The sequence below is a fragment of the Chelonia mydas genome, chromosome 4 (genome assembly GCF_015237465.2).
Source record: "Chelonia mydas isolate rCheMyd1 chromosome 4, rCheMyd1.pri.v2, whole genome shotgun sequence".
Classification (NCBI taxonomy): Eukaryota; Metazoa; Chordata; order Testudines; family Cheloniidae; genus Chelonia; species Chelonia mydas.
In genome coordinates, this window is record NC_057852.1 from 37,414,851 (window position 1) to 37,432,749 (window position 17,899).

General features: G+C 42.1%; 1 protein-coding gene across 9 annotated transcripts in view; it reads right to left on the minus strand.

Annotated features, from left to right (window-relative positions):
- Positions 1-540: 540 nt before the first annotated feature.
- Positions 541-17,899, minus strand: part of NDST4 (N-deacetylase and N-sulfotransferase 4) — a 253,236-nt gene continuing 235,877 nt past the window's right edge. For 7 of the 9 annotated variants that reach the window (XM_043545412.1, XM_043545411.1, XM_037897103.1 and 4 more), the window contains exons 14-15: positions 6,949-7,051; positions 541-1,006 (exon numbers count right to left, since the gene is read on the minus strand). In XM_043545412.1, the coding sequence (XP_043401347.1) occupies positions 869-1,006; positions 6,949-7,051 (241 nt within the window). In that variant the 3' untranslated portion in view covers positions 541-868. Of the gene's footprint in view, positions 1,007-5,603; positions 6,103-6,948; positions 7,052-17,899 lie in introns of those variants that run through there. The other 2 variants (XM_043545409.1, XM_043545410.1) reach the window with 1 other exon arrangement.

A 17,899-nucleotide genomic window follows, 5' to 3' on the forward strand; every position in this document is an offset into this window, starting at 1 on the left:
CTTTGGGTAATCTGAGGTAAGGCACTCTCTCTCTCTATAAAATTGGACAAGTCCAATTTGAGAGAGACTGTAGGTTGGTAATTACAGCATTCACCTGAGACACCGGAGAGTTCTGTTCAAGTCACTGTATCAATGAATATTCAATAATGAGGGTCTGATTATCTGAGCAGCTGAGTAGCCATGGTTCTCATTGAATTCAGGTAGAACCATGCATGCCTAATTCTTTTGAAAGTCATGCCCACCATGTATAATATTTACCACCATATGTACATAGGCACCCAGATGCCAAAATTATTCTCTGCCCAAAAGCTGGGGGACAACGAGTGAGGCAGATGATTAGGTCTACAAGAAGCTGAAAATCCCAAAGCATCAGAGGCTGCAGTGTGGAGGATGGGTGGAGGCACAGTATGGATGCAGAAGGGAAGAGTAGCTGAGCCAGTGCACAAGTTGAAATATAAGTCAGAGGTCAAACAAATAGCAGTATTTTGGTTTAGCTATGACAGCTGTAGAAAGTATAAGGAAAAAATAAGTGCTCACGTCTGATGTACCAGCAGAGGTGTTTATTCTGTAGAAGTGAGAAGAACTAAGAAGGTGTATACACAATTACTTAAAACAATTTCAGCAAATACAGATTTTCTCCCCCCCCCAACCAAAAATACTTTGTGATCAAAATTTATTTTGCTTTTTTCCAAACCTCAAGTATATACCAGAGTTAGACTGGATGTGCTGTTTTCAGATAGAAATAGAAACAAAAAAAACCCTGTAGGCAAGGCCATTAACTTTTTGCCCATGTCTCAGATCTTTGACTAAGACTTTTTAAAAAAATATTTCCAAATGATGCTGATTATGTTTTATAAAAAGTATCCAGTCACTGGAACACTGAACACTTAAGAATCTCCTTTGTTTGCAAATCCTTATTTTCTGCTAGCTTTTCCAGATATGATAGTGATGGGGGATCCAATCTGTAGATAGGTCCACACCTTAGCAGTCGCATTAAAAGGATACTCTGGAAGAAAAGAGAATATTTAAAAAAAGGTAAGAATTGTTTCATTTACAGGGAAAATTTGTTTTCTGAGAATATATGTCTTTAACATAATGTTGGAGGACCTATTTGCCTTTGGTTTATATTGCAATACATGTGATAAGAAGTATTTATTTTAAAGGTAGGTTTTATTATGTGATACTTGTGAGGATGGACATATTCTGAAAGTTGTGAAGTCCTCAGTGAAGATGAGTATACAGTGGTTACAAAGAGACTATGCTACCAGCTTCACGTTGGAAGGGGTTTATCCAGAAAAAGACTAACTCGCATTAGCAGGATGGTGTGGAGGAGCTTTACTGATGCTATCTGTGCCAGTTCTGTGGCTCTTCAATTGAATGGTCTGTCAATTCAGCACTTTTCGTAAGAATTATTCACTCAAAAATGAGTACAAATAAGAACAAAAAATGGATGCAGGGATATAATTTGATACTACAAAGCATTCTTTATTTCTGTCTTCAAATCATGTCCCTACAGCCTCATAACATCCAAAATCAGCGCTCTCATTGTTTTTACTATACAAACTTGTCCTTCCCCCAAGAGTTTATAATTCAGCCATTTTAATTTGTTCTGGGGAAAGTTGGCAAACTGATTCCATGTCTTGGAGGGAATTTGTTTGATTGGGGTGTGGGGGGGAGGCTAAAAGCAGTTAAGCTGGAAATTTTATTTTAGATTTTGAGAGGTCAATGTATAATTTGAAAGTTTAGAGATGCTTTTCTGATTGCCTCTAGCTTAAAGACAACTGCTCTAATAATCTGATATGCTATCGTAGATTCTGGCATGTGTTGATCCATGCTGGATTCTACCTTTTAAAGGCAGAGATACTAGAGCGGGCATGGAAGGATACAGATGCAGTAAGGGGGAGGATGTAAAGGAGGTATAATCCTACAAAAAGATCTACCTGGGCAAACTCCATGTACAATTGATTTCAGCGAGCCTCTGCACAGATGCAGGTATCAGCCTGGCCAGGTATGTAATTCATAAAACAGAAAGTCAGTCCACGATTTCCCCCCATCCCCCCAAACTCCAGCTCTCCTTGTTATTAACAACGTGTTTGGCTTGCTCTTTATTCTTTATTCTTCTATTCTATATTTATTTGTTTTTCAGATGCCCATCAGTTACATAGTCAGTGATGTCAAAAGCATAATTTCATGATTTGCTTAAAGGGAAAAAAAAGTCAAGATTATTTACAGCCAGTGTACAAAGACCTTTCTACAATAAAGGTGTTCTGGACAAAGGCTGTGCTGATGGATCATGTTACAGGCAGAAGAAATTAGACTCTAACATGCTGCTGTTTCTATATTCAAATTACATGCTACACCTAACAAAACCACATCAAGTCTCAGTTTATCAATGAGAACATGGAATATCTTGGTAGCATGACACTTATCCAAACATAAATAACAAGGAGGCACAAAAAACAGAAGTGATATGAAACCCTCCTCTGGAGCGTATACTAAAGACATAATTGGATGGCAGAAAAAGGAGATTTTAAAAGATACTTTAGTATTTTTCTTACATGAAAAGCTGGTTTCCACCCCTTCCAAAAGGAAGTGCAACAGATTAAGACATCTGCTGTATTCCTTTAAAAGCTCCCAAAACAACATTTGGTGTTTCTTGAGCTTTTCGTTTCAAAAGAATACAAAAGAGACATTTGGTGTTTCCTGAGGTTTTCATTTCAAAATTATCTTTTAATTACCGATGAATTGCTACAGATGCAATTTGGCACTTATGTTCTTTCAGATTATGGGTTGGCTGGATAGTCTTTGGAATTACTCCCGTTCCCCACTGCAACCTTTCAATGGTTTGTCCAAAAAACTTTCACCACGCCAGTTTTCTTCAACATCGTTAACACTAAATATTCAGCAAAAAGAACGAGGAGTACTTGTGGCACCTTAGAGACTAAGAAATTTATTTGGGCATAAGCTTTCATGGGCTAAAAACCACTTCATCAGATGCATGCAGTTGAAAATACTGTAGGAAGATATATACAGAGAAGATGAAAAAATGGGGGTTGCCATACCAACTATAATGAGACTAATCAATTAAGGTGGGCTATTATCGGCAGGAGGAAAAAAAGTTTGTAGTGATAATCAGGATGGCCAATTTCAAACAGTTGACAAGAAGGTGGGAGTAACAGTAGGGGAAAAATTAGCATGGGGAAATAGTTTTTAGTTTGTGTAATGACCCAGTCATTCCCAGTCTTTATTCAAGCCTAATTTAATGGTGTCCAGTTTGCACATTAATTCCAGTTCTGCAATTTCTCATTGGAGTCTGTTTTTGAAGCTTTTCTGTTGCAAAATTGCCACCTTTAAGTCTGTTACTTAAGTGACCAGAGCGGTTGAAGTGTTCTCTGACTGGTTTTTGAACATTATAATTCTTGACATCTGATTTGTGTCCATTTATTCTTTTGCGTAGAGACTGTCCGGTTTGGCCAATGTATGTGGCAGAGGGGCATTGCCGACACATGATGGCATAGATCACATTGGTAGATGTGCAGGTGAATGAGCCTCTGATGGTGTGGCTGATGTGATTAGGTCCTATGATGGTGTCCCTTGAACAGATATGTGGACAGAGTTGGCAACAGGCTTTGTTGCAAGGATAGGTTCCTGGGTTAGTGTTTTTATTGCATCGTGTGTGGTTGCTGGTGAGTATTTGCTTCAGGTTAGGGGGGATGTCTGTAAGTGAGGACTGGCCTGTCTCCCAAGATCTGTGAGAGTGAGGGATCGTCCTTCAGGATAGGCTGTAGATCCTTGATGATGTGCTGGAGAGGTTTTAGTTGGGGGCTGAAGGTGCCGTTCTGTTACTTTCTTTGTTGGGCCTATCCTGTAATAGGTGACTTCTGGGTACTCTTCTGGCTCTGTCTATCTGTTTCTTCACTTCAGCAGGTGGGTATTGTAGTTTTAAGAATGCTTGATCGAGATCTTGTAGGTGTTTGTCTCTGTCTGAGGGATTGGAGCAAATGCGATTGTATCTTAGAACTTGGCTGTAGATAATGGATCGTGTGGTGTGATTATCACTAAAAATTTTTTTTTCCTCCTGCTGATAATAGCCAACCTTAATTAATTAGTCTCGTTAGAGTTGGTATGGCAACCCCCATTTTTTCATGTTCCCTGTGTGAGTATATATCTATATATTGTATTTTCCACTGCCTGCATCTGATGAAGTGGGTTTTAGCCCACGAAAGCTTATGCCCAAATAAATTTCTTAGTCTCTAAGGTGCCACAAGTACTCCTCGTTCTTTTTGCTGATACAGACTAACATTCAAAACCTAAATACGAAACCTAAATATTCAAAAATCATGAGGCAGAACCCTCCAAAAATCATGAGTTTGGCTCAGAAGTATTTTTTCCAGATTATGTTGCTTGTGGTGGTAGGGGGCAGGGCTCAAAAAGCCTGAGCCCCGGCTTGACAAAGCCCTGGCTGGATGATTTAATTGGGGTTGGTCCTTGTTTGAGCAGGGGGTTGGACTAGATGACCTCCTGAGGTCTCTCCCAACCCTAATCTTTTATGATTCTAAAAGTCTCACTTCCAGTTTATATCTTTTGTTCCTAAAAGCCTATGCTTCAGGGTTCTTGCTGGCCACTAGCAGGGGTCAAAAGGGGATTTTTCCCTCCCCCAATATTTTCTGGGAGGTTTTTTATCTCCTTCCTCTGGAGCATCAGGGATGGCCATGGCTGGAGATGGGCCATTGGACAGGGAGGGCCAGGGCTCTGAGGTGGCACTGAGCATTTTTCTCTCTTGTTTTTGTTTATATGCTCGGAATCTAACTGATTGCCATCTGTGGCATCTGGAAGGAATTTCCTTCAAATCAGATTGGAAGTGACCCTGGGTGTTTTCACCTTCCTCTGCAGCATGTGGGTGTGGGCCACTTGACAGGTTTACATGGGTATATTTTAATTATTTCTTTACCATTGCAGGGGCCCCAACTACCCTTGCACCTTGGTCCCTTCTATTATCTGCCTGTGACAAATAACAATCTCGTCTCCTGTGAGCTGTAATACTTTGGTCTAATTTCAGTGTTTGGGGTTAGTGTGTGGATGCTGGGTAGTGTTGGTGGCCAATGCTATACAGGAGGTCAGACTAGATGGTGGTCCCTTCTGGCCTTAAACTCTATTACTCGAAAAGCATGGTTGATCCCTCCACAACTCTCACTCAGGCCTGACTGCGCTACCTCCTACATCTCATACACACATCTTCTCCTTCTGGGCTCCTCATATGGAAGCTGGAGGCAGGGACAGTGCCCGGGGGGTCAGGAAGGGGGAGGGGGAGAAGAGGGACATGGGCAATGGGCAGGAATATGAGGCACATCCAGTGTCCTAAGTGGACAAGGACTGTATCCAAGGAGGAGGGAAGAAAACTGGACAGGGACAGTATGGCTACTCAGAGCCCACCAATACATATCAACAGTTTGGGCTGTCCAGACTGTTGTTGACCCAGCTGGTTCATGGTTATCACATGCTTTGATTGACAACTTTGTTTCCTTTTGTTTGCTCCAAAAAAACCACCTTGAAGGATCAGGCCAAAAGAAAAAAAATACAGAAAACTATTAAATTCAACCAACCTCACAATCCACCGAGAGATGTTTCTGTTCTTTGCTTGTGTCCTGACAGGCTGTAATTTGTCATATATGATGAAGACTATCAATCATACATACAGTTTCTGGAACTTTCTGGTAAACAGAGGGACTAGACTATGCATGAGTCCCAGGCTGGATAAAGAATAATGCCACATAGCTCCATATTGTGTCCCAGAAGCTGACAAAGGAGTTGATGCTAATAGCTGTCAGCGCGTGCATATATAAACAGTTTTATATTTGTATTTAATTTTGAGACAGTTATTCATGAGGTCGTCTACTGACAATCACAAGTGAGTCGGGGAAGCGAGGGGTTTTATGGTGCCAGTAACGGTCATTAGAGACTTTGGTCCTCTGAACATCAGTGCTATCTCACTTTCTGAAGCTCCTGTCTCAGCCAGTATGGCAGGGGTTGTCCCAATCTGTGCAGTAGTTTGGACAGTTCCACATTGTGATCTCTGTAGTAGCTTGAAAGAAAAGCTCTAGACTGAGGGAAGAGGGGAAAAGGAACAAAGATAATTTACATTAAAAATTGGCACCCCTGTGGGGAACAGTCTTGCTGAAAAAGCAAAGAAACAAACCAGGTAAAATTCTTAAAGAACAGTGTCCACATTTATATGGCCCACAATTTCAGTTCTCTTAGTATCATTGTGACAGGAAAATTTCCTGGACAAACCTTGTTAAGTTAAACCTTATTAAACTGAATTCAATACCTTTTGGATCCATTGTATTAAAATGCATTTGTTTAGGTTCTTGTGGGATTGTATGCAACTTTTCTAGGAGACTGAGTAATGTAAATGTATGGAGAAAAACCCTTTGTTTATTGGTTACCTGCTTCTTGAAACTCCAGATGAAAGACCCCATAATTGTATAAAAGATGGACCAAACTCTTCAAGTGTGTGCTAGTTCTGAGCTGAGGCTGTTATGTGACCATAGAAGAGATGCCTTTGTGGGGTTTGAAGGACTAACCACCTGCCAAAGGCAATGCTGGAGTTGGGATGATCACCAGTAAGCTTATTAGCACGAGTGAAGAGAAAGCAAGCAGGTCAGCTTTCACTGTCTGAGTTTGCTGGGAGAATTCACATCTGTGCAGCCTGGAAATGTCCCAGTCAGCAGGGACATGCATCACCACACAAAGAAGCAATGACTGGGAAGCTAAAAGCCTGAGTATGAATGCATTTGTTGGACAAATACAGGTGTGGTTATCCTGAACTGTAGGTTTTTTTTAAAAAAAAACATTAAAAAAATGAACCATCCTTTATTCCTGAGCCCCAAGCATGATGCTGCATGAGTTTTTCACAAACTGTAACTCAGATCTCTAGAAAAGTGTTACCTCTTGATCCATTGGTGGGTATTTTCGGCCTTTGCTTTTTCCCAGGCATTTGGTCTTCCCTCCTTCCAGCAGCTGACACCAAAAGCCTTTCTGAGGGTCAAACCTAAAAGGGATAATATCTTATGAAAGGTTTAATTATGGAAGAACCTTCAGCCACTAAATAGTCAGTTAGCCAGCAACTGCCACTATGTGATATCTCAGATGTTTTACTTCTTCCAAGTAGGGAGGGATACTGGTATTACAGTGTTTTAGATGGCCACTGTATGCTCAAGAACAATTTATGCAGTGCAATACATGTTTGAGAACATTATCAATTGCTTGAAGATATCAATTTCTCCAAAGAGTCTATAGGAGCCCCATGTGTGATGTTTTTGGGGTATCTGTACAATGTATGAATTTAAGGTAGCCTGTCTCCCCTTCTTTTTTTTCCTGCAAACCCCCCCCCCCCCCAAGACGCTCTGGTTAAACTTGGATTATTGCTGTGCACATTGTAAGATGAGCTGTTGCCAGCAGGAGAATGAGTTTGTGTGTGTGGTTTTTGAAAAAAAAAAAAAAAAGGGGGGGGGGTGTTTGGGGGGGGGGTGAGAAAACCTGGATTAGTGCTGGAGGTGACCCACCTTGATTACCATGCGCATTATAAAGAGGGGTTTCAAAGGGGGATGGGCTGTTGCCAGCAGGAGAGTGAATTTGTATGTGTGTGTGTGGGGGGGGAAGGGTGGGAAAACCTGGATTTGTGCTGGAAATGGCTCTACTTGAGGATCACTTTAGATAAGCTGTTGCCAGCGGGGGAGTGAGGTGGGAGGAAGTTTTGTTTCATGGTCTCTGTGTGTATATAATGTCTTCTGCAGTTTCCACGATATGCTATGCATCCGATGAAGTGAGCTGTAGCTCACGAAAGCTCATGCTCAAATAAACTGGTTAGTCTCTAAGGTGCCACAAGTACTCCTTTTCTTTTAACGAATACAGACTAACACGGCTGTTACTCTGAAACTTACTAGATAGCCACTGTCTCAAAGCATATCCACCATTGCAGAAAGAACGTAGAGCAAATATACAACAGACTAAGGACAACAGGGAGTACTTAACTTTAACTACTGTGCTTTGATGGGACAATAGATATGCTAAGTGAGTTTCCATGAGCTGTTTGAAAGACACTCCCTTCTCTTGTCTGAAGGGGATAGGAAATACAGAGAGTGGCAATTCCCTAAGCAGGACAAAGACAGAGGTGACAAAGAAGGCATTTAAAGTGAACTCAGAGGGAATGTCTGATGGATACACAAGAAGTTTGGGCAGGAGAGGGTAAGGAGATTCATAGATTAATAGATATTAAGGTCAGAAGGGACCATTATGATCATCTAGTCTGACCTCCTGCACAATGCAGGTCACAGAATCTCACCCACCCACTCCTGCAATAAACCTCTCACCTATGTCTGAGCTATTGAAGTCCTCAAATCATGGTTTAAAGACTTCAAGGTGCAGAGAATCCTCCAGCAAGTGACCCATGCCCCATGCTGCAGAGGAAGGCGAAAAACCCCAGGGCCTCTTCCAATCTGCCCTGGAGAAAAATTCCTTTCTGACCCCAAATGTGGTGATCAGCTGAACCCTGAGCATGTGGGCAAGAATCACCAGCCAGATACCCAAGAAAGAATTCTCTGTAGTAACTCCGATCCCACCCCATCTAACATCCCATCACAGGCCAGAGTCAGTAGGTACACTGGGAGAAAAGGCTCCATGTTTTAAAAAAAAAAAAAAAAGCAAGCCATGCACCACAATGAACTTGCTGGATAGTCCCAGGTAACCTTGATCCCAGCCCAAAGATTGTGCTGGAGTATTGAGGAAATGGAAGTGCAGAAATGCATGTAGGATTTATGATTTTTATATAGATATGTATTTCTTAAGTTATTAAACAAAGACCAATGCTGTGTTTGAATCCTGTGAAAAGACTGTGTGTTATGTGATATACCTTATCATACTGTGCGCTGAGAGTTAAATTGTAACCCAGCACCTCACACCTTCAGGAGGTTCTGAGATAAGGCATGTTTAAGCTACAGGGGAGCCAGAAGAGTCTAGTGTCAGAGTGCTGGGCAGTGAGCTACATTGTCTAAACTCTCAGGAAGGCGTGTTAGACAGGGAATCTGCATCCTGAGAGTGTGCCAGGGATCTCAAGCCAATGGCAGAGAGTGACTGGACTGTTATTCTCAGGAAGCTTAAAATACACGGGATCCAGAATCGATTCCCTTCACAGAAGTCTTGTGAATGGTCAAGAAGAGGCACTTGACTGGACTTGTGACTTCAGGCACTTTTCCAGGTCAGAACTTGGTCCACTGGAAGTGCCAGAGATTTGAAAAAAGACCTATGGACCATGTTGACTTCAGTGGAAGCTAGATCCGATCTCCTCTATGTGCATGCACACATCTGCCAGTAGTACTTTTTTAACAACATATTTCTTAGTTGTGTATTTTTGAGGCAACTAAAGCAGTGTTTAGATCCTCTGGAAGAAGTGGTTGGTTTGCCATTAATGTATCACTACACCTGGAGGGCTGGTTGCCTCATATAATTAGTTCTAGATGTCACTTTCATTCCAAGACAGGCATCAGCATAAACACTGTCTCTAAACAATCTTTGCAGAAATTTGAAGTCTGATCATCATGTGTTAAAAACAAAGATATAGGAATGTTAGATTACGGCATTAACACACTAAGGAAACAAGCAAAATATAGTGTTAAGTTTTGAATTTATTGCTATGGGACTTGGCAGCATGCATAAAACATTGAACAGGGTTACATTTTTGCTGTTCAGCAGCTGTTTAAGAAGGATGAAGTATAATTGGATGAAATGTAAAGTTAATTAGTTTCAGAATGTTTTGTTGCCCTGGGCCTATTCCTTAAACACCAACGCACCTGCAATTTGCTACTGCACATATGTGAACTCATTTCAGGAGAGGGGGACGGGGAGGGGGATCTTTTTTACCCCCTGCCCAGCCTGTTATCCCAGGGCTAATCCTTCTAGCCTAAATTGTCACGGTAATTATATCAATTAAAATTAAACCAGTCATTGATTAAATGGATATATTGATGATAGATTCATTTCTATTTTGGACTTTTCAATCTGCTCATTGCATAGTGAAGTACTTTGGCTGGCTTGCACTAATTTCCCAAGAGAAGAAGTAATATAGTGTGCTGTGCTAAAGGAAAACTGTAGTACTATGCCCTAAATATTTCTGTCTCAGTATGAGTATATTCAGCTTTAGGGGAAAGTCCAAAATTATAGAATGAAAAAGCCAGGGAATTCAGTTAAGCACCCCATTTTGCTCAAGTTCTTGGGACTGTATAAAGTTGTACATTTTGTGCAAAGTATGTTATGTGATACTGTATTTGGGTGCAATGGAATTACTTAAGGATACAGTGTTAGCCTTAGCTGTAACTCAAATTTTCAAAAGAGAGCCAATCAGACCTCATATTTTGTAATTCCCCCTGCCCAGCACCTATCCCCCTTCCCTACCTTATCTAAGGAACTTATATGGCCTCTGTTACTATAGTAACTGAGAGCCTCACAATGTTTAATGTATTTATCCTCACAGCACTCCTGTGAGGTAGGGCAGTGCTATTATCCCCATTTTACAGATGAGGAATGGCAGCAGAGAAAGACCACGTGATTTTCCCAAGGTCACACAGAAAGTCTGTAGCAGAGCAGAGAATTGGACTGGGTATCCTGCGTTCAGGCAAGCACCCTAACTGCTTCTCCTCCACAAAAAAGCCTTCAAGGTTTGCTCCATCATGGAAAGAGCTACAGGACTTGCCCTTCACTTAGCAACCCCCAGGGATTCACAGGAGGTTAGAGGCATCTTTGCTGCTGCCCTGGCTCTGGTGTTCACGGGTCTCCCAGCTCCATGATAGCTTAGGGTATGTTTACACAACAGCTGGGGGCCAGCTTCACAGCAGAAGTAGACAGACGTGTTAGCTCTGCACAAGCCAGCACACTAAAAATACTGTGACTGCAGCAGTGTGAGCTAGTTACCCGAGTACAATCCCACCCAACCCCCTGGGTTGGTAATCTGGCCACAGGAACATGGGTGGCAGCTCATGATGACCACCTGAATACATACCCAGGGAGTTGGTGGGATTGTACTTGGGTAGACAGCCCATGCCACTGCAGACACTCTGATATTTTTAGCATACTAACTTGAGCAGAGGTAGCATGTGTCTTTGAAGCACTTGGAGGAGAGGAAAGTGATCAGGAACAGTTAACATGGATTCACCAATGGCAAGTCATGCCTGACCAACCTGATTGCCTTCTACGATGAGATAACTGGCTCTGATATGGGGAAAGCGGTAGACGAGATATATCTTGATTTTAGTAAAGCTTGTGATACAGTCTCCCACAGTATTCTTGCCAGCAAGTTAAAAAAGTACAGATTGGATGAATGGACTATAAGGTGGGTGGAAAGCTGGCTAGATTGTTGGGCTCAAAGGGTAGTGATCAATGGCTCAATGTCTAGTTGGCAGCCGGTATCAAGCGGAGTGCCCCAGGAGTCAGTCCTGGGGCTGGTTTTATTCAACATCTTTAATAATGATCTGGATGATGGGATAGATGTGGTGTTTAGATGTTGCTTGTAATTATTAAAATTGGGAGCACTGGCTGTTGGGAGTCTGAAAGGACAGGAAACAGGAAGGAGTGGGGAGGAGTTGAGAGGCTGGGAGAAAGCTACAGGGGGTGCAGCAGCAGCTTGGTAAAGAGGTTTCCACTTTGAAAATAAAGTCGTGTTGAAGCTTGTTAGTACCTTGCCTGGTTGATACAATATTTTGGCCATGAGGATGGATCTTCTGCCTCTGAACCCACCAGCACCCTTTCTGCAAAGCCTAGGTGAGCCTCCAATTGCTTTTACTACCTGGATCCATATGTTTCAGACTTATCTACTTGCAATCAGTGCTACAGAGATTTCTGAAGTAAGAAAGCATGCTCTGCTAATCCACTGCCTTGGAGCAGAAGGGCAGCGTATATTTTACACTTTTCCCCTTGCAGATGATAAATATGAGACTGCACTCACTGCATTAAAGAATTTTTTTGTGCCAAAAGTGAATGTAGTAGCTAATCACTACAGATTTTGCCAGCGTGAGCAGAAACCAGGGGAAACTATAATGCAGTATATTGCTTCTCTGAGGAGTCTGATTGTAATTTGTGACTTTTCAAATATGGCAGATGAGATGATTAGAGACCATCAAAACAACCATGCTTCATGTAAGGGAACGCTTACTTCTAGAACCACAACATACACTAGAAAAACAATAACCATTGCTACTCAGATTGAGTCAGCTACAGCTGAAGCCAAAATAATGAGCATAGATACAGGAGGCACAGTCCAGGCATTGACTCCTTTGCAGAAAAGTTCACTACCACTGCAGACACACAATTGCAAGAGGAAAACTAATGAAAAACCACCAAATCAGCAAATTCAAAATCCAGTAAAAACATATTTTCGCTGTGGATCCCCACAACACCTTGCAAGCTATACAGGATGTCCGGCAAAAGTAGCTCAGTGCAATCATTGCAAAAGAGTGGACATTTTGCTAAAGTATGTCACAGTAGCCAGTTCAATCAACAGGTGCATGCAGTTACAATACCAGATGTTACTGTGTTGAGCGTGGACAAAATCACTTCTGCGCATATTCCAGAACAGATAAAGTGCACTGTAAACGTTTCCGCCATTCCCTCAGGCAAACCACACTATTCAGCTAATGTTGGACACTGGCTCAGCAGTATCTATACTACCTGATTCCATCTATCTGCATTACTTTAAAGATGTGCCTCTTACTGAACCCAAACTTCACTTGATGTGCTATTTGAAAAAACATATTCCAGTACATGGTTGCCTGCCAGTAATAGTTACTTTTGGTGATTGCTGTGTAACTGCAGAGTTCTACATTGTCCACAAAGGCACTCCTATCCTTGGCAGAGATTTGTTGGCTGCTTTAAATCTCAGGGTAGTTTATGGACAAATTGATCTTCCTCAGCAAAGCACTCTTGCGGTACACACACCAATTTCAGCTGGGACCCAACACCAGGTTGAGGAGAAACTAGGCTATGCTTATGGGTTTCTGCATAAAGTTAAAATGTAGAATAATGTGATGCCTGTATGATAGAAGTTACGGCGCTTACCATTTCCAGTCAGGGAAGCTGTTTCAGAGGAACTTAGAAAACTTGTTCAAAAGGACATTATTGAAGAGATCGACTCCTCGGAATGGGTTTCACCTATAGTAGCGATGCAGAAGAAGGGTGGAGGCATTCGCCTTTGTGTGGACTTAAGGGAGCCAAATAAAGCTATTGTGATGGACAGCCATCCTCTTCCTCACATAGAAGTATTTGCAGAACTCCATGGAGCAAAGATGTTTTCTACTCTTGATTTGCAGAGAGCATACCACCAGGTTATGTTGCATGAAGAGAGCAGAGACCTCACAGCATTTATTAAACATGAAGAACTATTTTGTTTTAAATGTGTTCCATATGATCTCACATCTGCCCCAAGTGCCTTTCAAAAAATGATGTAATTGATTCTGAAGAATCATCATGGAGTTCAGTGCTATCTGGATGATATTATCGTGTTTGGAAATACTTTGGAGGAGCATGACAATAACCTGCAGTCTGTATTAAACTGCATCAGCACAACAGGCCTCCAGTTCAATAGGTCCAAATGCAAATTTAGACAAACTGAACTCTCCTTTCTGGGGTATACAATTTCACAGGCTGGACTAAAACCTGATCCAGATCATATCCTGGCAATTTCAAATGCTTCTCTTAAAATCATAGAGAAAAAGGGACCTTTCACCTATCAACTTTCTGATGGGTGGGTATGGAATGCTTCTTATCTTGCACCTGCCTATGCACCAAGAGGAGATTATGCCAACACCCACTCTGCATTGGATAACTTCACCATAGTACCTACATAACAAGACATTGCACTGGAACCGGGGCTTGAGAGACAGCCTGTCAGACCCAGACGACCACCTGTCTGGACTAGAGACTATGTTATGTAGTATCCACAGTGTTTTCAGTGTAATATTTCTGCCAACAGTATAGTGTCTTGTTTCATATTTGTTCCTGTGGTTAGAACAATAATGTTTATTTTAATTGGGAGAGTTTCTTAAGAGAGGAGGGAACGTGGTGTTTAGATGTTCCTTGTAATTATTAGAATTGGGAGCACTGGCTGTTGGGAGTCTGAAAGAACAGGAAACAGGAAGGAGCAGGGAGGAGTTGAGAGGCTGGGAGAAAGCTACAGGGGGTGCAGCACCAGCTTGGTAAAGAGGTTTCCACTTTGAAAATAAAGTTCTGTTGAAGCTTGTTAGTACCTTGCCTGGTTGACAAAACAATAGATTACACTCTCAGCAGGCTCGTGGATGACACTAAACTGGGGGGAGAGGTAGATATGCTGGAGGGTAGGGATAGGGTACAGAGTGACCTAGACAAATTGGAGGATTGGGCCAAAAGAAATCTGATGAGGTTCAACAAGGACAAGTGCAGAGTGGGGTCATGTTCATCTCACCAACCTTATCTACTCTGACAGGGCCACTATGTCTTCATTCCCTCCTCCCATAACGAATGGGTATGAGGGAAGATGGACAAACTTTTCCAGTGTGGGGGAGAGGGTGATCTAGGCATACAGGGTTTCTCCTGTCAGCAGAGCTAATTGTAACAGAGGACTCACATTTTGGCTTAATATCCCATTCCTCCATTCTCCAAAATAGTCTCTCTCTCTCTCGCTGAAGCACTGTCTGACAGGAGACTTGGAAGCAACAGTTCTTGCATTATGTCTGCTCCAGTCAGGAGAGTGCTGTATAAGAATCTAGACAGATCAGATTAGATCTGTATTAGCTCTGTGCCTGGCTTTCCCCTCTGTGAAAAGCAGCAGTTTAGTGCTGCCTGGCCATCTTTCTCTCCAACCTCTCTAGCCCCTCTGTTCTCTGAGTGGGAAACACAGCTACTGAGCCTCTCTGTTAACCATGTGAACACACAATCCCCACTTCTCTCTGCCTCAATGGTGAGGAGAGGGAAGAAAAATCCACAAAGGAACCACCAGTTCAAACTGCTGCAGAGCATGTGTTGTTTGTGGAACCAATGTGTTTAATGCCCTCTCCTACCAGCCAGTCTGGGCAAGGCAAGGACATCCTGTGGCCAAGAGGATGCAGCTAGAAAACTGGATAGGGATGTATCTTTTTAAAAAAAAAAGTGTGTGTGTGTGTGGGGGGGAGGAAACGGGGGACTTGGTGAGTGAGGCTGTATTAATTTTTGAACCTCTGAGGGGTACTTGCACATGCAAATAGATATTTGCCGAGGCAAATTAGGTAACAACACATCTAATGCAATATTTGCCAGCAAATCCAGTAACTGCATTCAGACAGGTATCTGGATGTACAATTTACCGGATTTACATGGCAGACTCCTCCTTGCTCCCACAAACACTGAGCTTACCTTTTGTAATGAAGTGGAAATTTTCTGTAGTATTTTTACGAATCTTATGTGTGCCTCAGTTTCTCCTACATTTTGTATGGCTAGCTGGGGTGGGGGAAAAGGACTCCACTCTCAGGGAAGGCTGGGAGACATACATATGAATGTCTGAGCCTGAATGGGTCATTAAAAAAGGAACTGGTGGAGGTTGACTCCCAATCAATGGAAAATCATGGAAGACAATGGAAAACGCAATCACCAGGACATTGCCACCTAGTAACAATGGCCAAAAGGGATATGGATTTTCCCACCTCTCAGCAGGGAAGCTGAGAAAAGACCCCAGCTAGAGAACAAAGGACTGGGAAGGTGTGAAGTGGGAAGATAAGAGTTGGCTCCTGGAGGGAGTTGGGGTTCTCACCTGGGGCTGACCAAGAAGGTCAGACAGAGACACAGAAAGCTTGAACAATGGGGTTCATTACAGTTTGGCTGGGCTCTGGGCTAACCAAAATGAACTTACTCTATGCTTTAGCCTTTCTTTCTCTAAGCTAACTTAAGGTCTTCCTATGCGGTGTTCCAGTTGGCTAATAAACCCTACTCTTTTGACACTGTTTGAGTATCACTACGAATACTTGGTGAGGTGCATTAATCCCCAAAGAGTGTACAAATCTCTACCAAGTTTTCCCACCCAGGTTTCCCCGTATTGTTGCTTTTACATAAAGTTCTGTGGAAGGTATACCTTAGTGTACACACATACATACACACACCCCTCTGATCTTTTCACAGAGATGCCCTCCGAGTCTCACATCAAAAGTGCACGTGTCACCTAGACTCCTCAGAGCCAGAGGAGACTGGCAGCTCCACAGTTCCCCTACAAAGTTGGACTTGCTGATCAGAGCTCACGGTGTGAAGCAGAAGTGCTGAAGGCCCAGAGGTTCAATCTAAGGAGGTGGTGAGGCCTAACCTATGCAGGGAGAGACAGACCCTCTCAGGATCTGGCACACTGAAGGGGTTCCTCCTAGAGACTGTTTCAAAGCTGGAAATGTAGCACCGATCCTGTGGATTGTGACATCTTTCTTTAGCATTTTTTTACTTGAGGATCACAGAGCATATTTACAGACAGGAATTAATTCTTACAACATTAGTTTAATTTTAGTTTTTACAAATGCATCAGAATAATAAAAGGATAAACCCCAGTCTGGTTTAGTAGTGTATGTGAAGGATGATAGGTTAGGATTTAATTCTGCACTCACTTAGTGCTGGATGGAGTGCTTACTAACTGCTGAATGATATTTACCTCTGTGCAGGGCCACAAGCAGCATTTATGTCTCACTTGCATCCTATTTTGAGGGCTTCAGTAGCATTTAACGACAGGTTTCAGAGTAACAGCCGTGTTAGTCTGTATTCACAAAAAGAAAAGGAGTACTTGTGGCACCTTAGAGACTAACCAATTTATTTGAGCATAAGCTTTCGTGAGCTACAGCTCATTTCATCGGATGCATCCGATGAAGTGAGCTGTAGCTCACGAAAGCTTATGCTCAAATAAATTGGTTAGTCTCTAAGGTGCCACAAGTACTCCTTTTCTAGTAGCATTTAAGTGGTGCGCAGCCCTTATTCTTTGCACCAGGGTGAATTTTACACTCCTGTGAGAAGCCATATTGATGTTTATGGATTACATATGGCAATAAGCTTGTTGTCCAGTAGTATTTGCACAGCTGGATCCTTGGCTTGCATTCTGACAATTTTAAAAATGTGTGTTGTATGCTTAATAAACAGCAATGACTTTGAAGGCGCCTATCCAATTGATTTTATATTGACATTCTTAATGTGAAGCTATCACATTGTTTAATGTTGTTTCCTCTTCCATGCAAACCTGTGTGTTTCCTCCACACACTTGTGTTCTCAGTGTTTCTGAACTGTGATTGTACAATTTTATAGAACTGTTTACAACTCATTTTCCTGTTTAAATAAAGGTGATGGACCAACTTAATACCTTGTATGTGACTCCACTGACTTCAGTTTAGTTACCGAAGGGAAAATTTTGTCCCCAAATATATTGAACACATAACAAAAGGCACGGAAGATGTGCAGTGTGGCAGGTATGCAAACATCAGGAGATTAGCTATGTATTCAAAATTCCTGCCTGTACTTTGTACACATTATGAACCAAGGACTTACAAAATTACATTCCAGAAAATGAAACTGTTTACCTAGGAAAAGCTATTTTGAAAAGCAATGTTTTTTAAGAGACTTTTTTTTTAAAAAAAGAAGCCTGCACAATTCTGGGCTTATACTTAGTATAAGGATCAGTATAACCCACAAGTGTTGTTTGTTCTGGAAAAGGTTGATGAGGAACCATTGCAGTATTACCCTCACGTAAAAGTGGAGGCGGTGTGTGGGAGATGAAAACTTCTCTGCTGGAGTTATGTCATTCCTATGATTGTATCATTCCTCCCTGTATCACTCCTATGGAGATGGAAAAGTGTAGGATTTGCTTCTCCTCCTCCCTGACTGT